Genomic DNA, 1182 nt, shown 5'->3' with positions numbered 1-1182 from the left:
AAAAAAAAAAGAAAATAACAGTTAAGCAATCTTATGGAACCTTATTACCTCATTGCTGGGTCCAGCAATGGAAGACGCCAAAGACTCTTCTAAGTCCTCTGCCAACAGGGACATGCTTTCCCTTGAGGTGACAGACACTAGACCATTATTTCTAGAGAAAAGGACAGGAACACCACCATAGGAGCCAGCACCCAAAATGCCATCTCCTGGAATAGAAAAACAAACAAAAAGAGGACACAAGTAGTACAACACACTGTTTAAAATTAACCAAGTGAGAGGGCACCTATACATATGCGTGCGCGTGCACGCGCGCGCACACACACACACACACACACAGTACAATCTGCTGTCTAAAGCCCACCTCTCTCTCTCTGTCTCTCTGTCTCCATCCCACCAATCGAGGACCCATGCAAGAATCAGACTCCATGGGCTTCATTCTGTGCCCACACCTGCATTGCCCTCTGCATAGCCCCTCTGAGCAGAACATCTGCTGGATTTGTCTGAACTATCCCCAGCTCCAGGTCCAGGCATCTGGGATTTTCCTTGCTAGGGGTCTAGACCACGTAGGTGAGGAGAAAGTCAACCTCACCAACTAGGATAAATCATTACTTCTTTCAGTGTCATTTCTTTTCTTCTTGGTCACTTACCCTGGGAAAAATGTTACTATTTTGCCCATAAATGTAAAGGTTTGGGAACCTTTTTCCCTTTGGTTTTCAGATGGGCTGTGATGTCAACAGTTGTACCCTGGTATTAAATATCACCATGACACTTAAAAAGAAGCAGGCCTAAAGCAATGCCTATGGAAAGATAACAAAACAAACAGGAATGACTACCAATCATGCCTCTGAAAAGTGGCTACAATACCTTGTGCAGTGAAGACAATTTTCTCTGGGGGGAGAGAGGACTTCCCAGTCCCTGTAGAGCATATATAAACTGTATTTTCAGTATATAGGTAGGCTGCCTGGCTTGAAAAATTTGGGACCATCAATCGACATGTAATGAGATCTTCAGACTGAAAATTAAATTAAGATTATATTTAAGAGAAATGAAATATAGGGCAAAAATAAAGGAGGGGGTAACAATGCTTGATAATATAATTTTTACCTAGCCGGGCACCGGTGGCTCACACCTGTAATCCTAGCTACTCAGGAGGCTGAGATCTGAGAATCGTGGTTCAAAGGC

The 1182-nt window shown here is 43.5% G+C and overlaps 1 protein-coding gene across 1 annotated transcript in view; it reads right to left on the bottom strand.

Annotated features, from left to right (window-relative positions):
- The window catches only part of Nup133 (nucleoporin 133kDa), a 39691-nt gene extending 38760 nt beyond the window's left edge, over positions 1 to 931 (bottom strand). The window contains exons 1-2 of the mRNA XM_013014765.1: positions 865 to 931; positions 49 to 151 (exon numbers count right to left, since the gene is read on the bottom strand). Coding sequence (XP_012870219.1) covers positions 49 to 151; positions 865 to 926 — 165 coding nt within the window. The 5' untranslated portion in view covers positions 927 to 931. The remainder of the gene's footprint in view (positions 1 to 48; positions 152 to 864) is intronic.
- Between the last annotated feature and the right edge of the window lie 251 nt (positions 932 to 1182).

This window comes from Dipodomys ordii, unplaced genomic scaffold (assembly GCF_000151885.1).
Source record: "Dipodomys ordii isolate 6190 unplaced genomic scaffold, Dord_2.0 Scaffold24, whole genome shotgun sequence".
NCBI lineage: Eukaryota > Metazoa > Chordata > Mammalia > Rodentia > Heteromyidae > Dipodomys > Dipodomys ordii.
The sequence above is the reverse complement of the archived record's forward strand: the minus strand, read 5'-3'. Positions and strand labels throughout refer to the sequence as shown.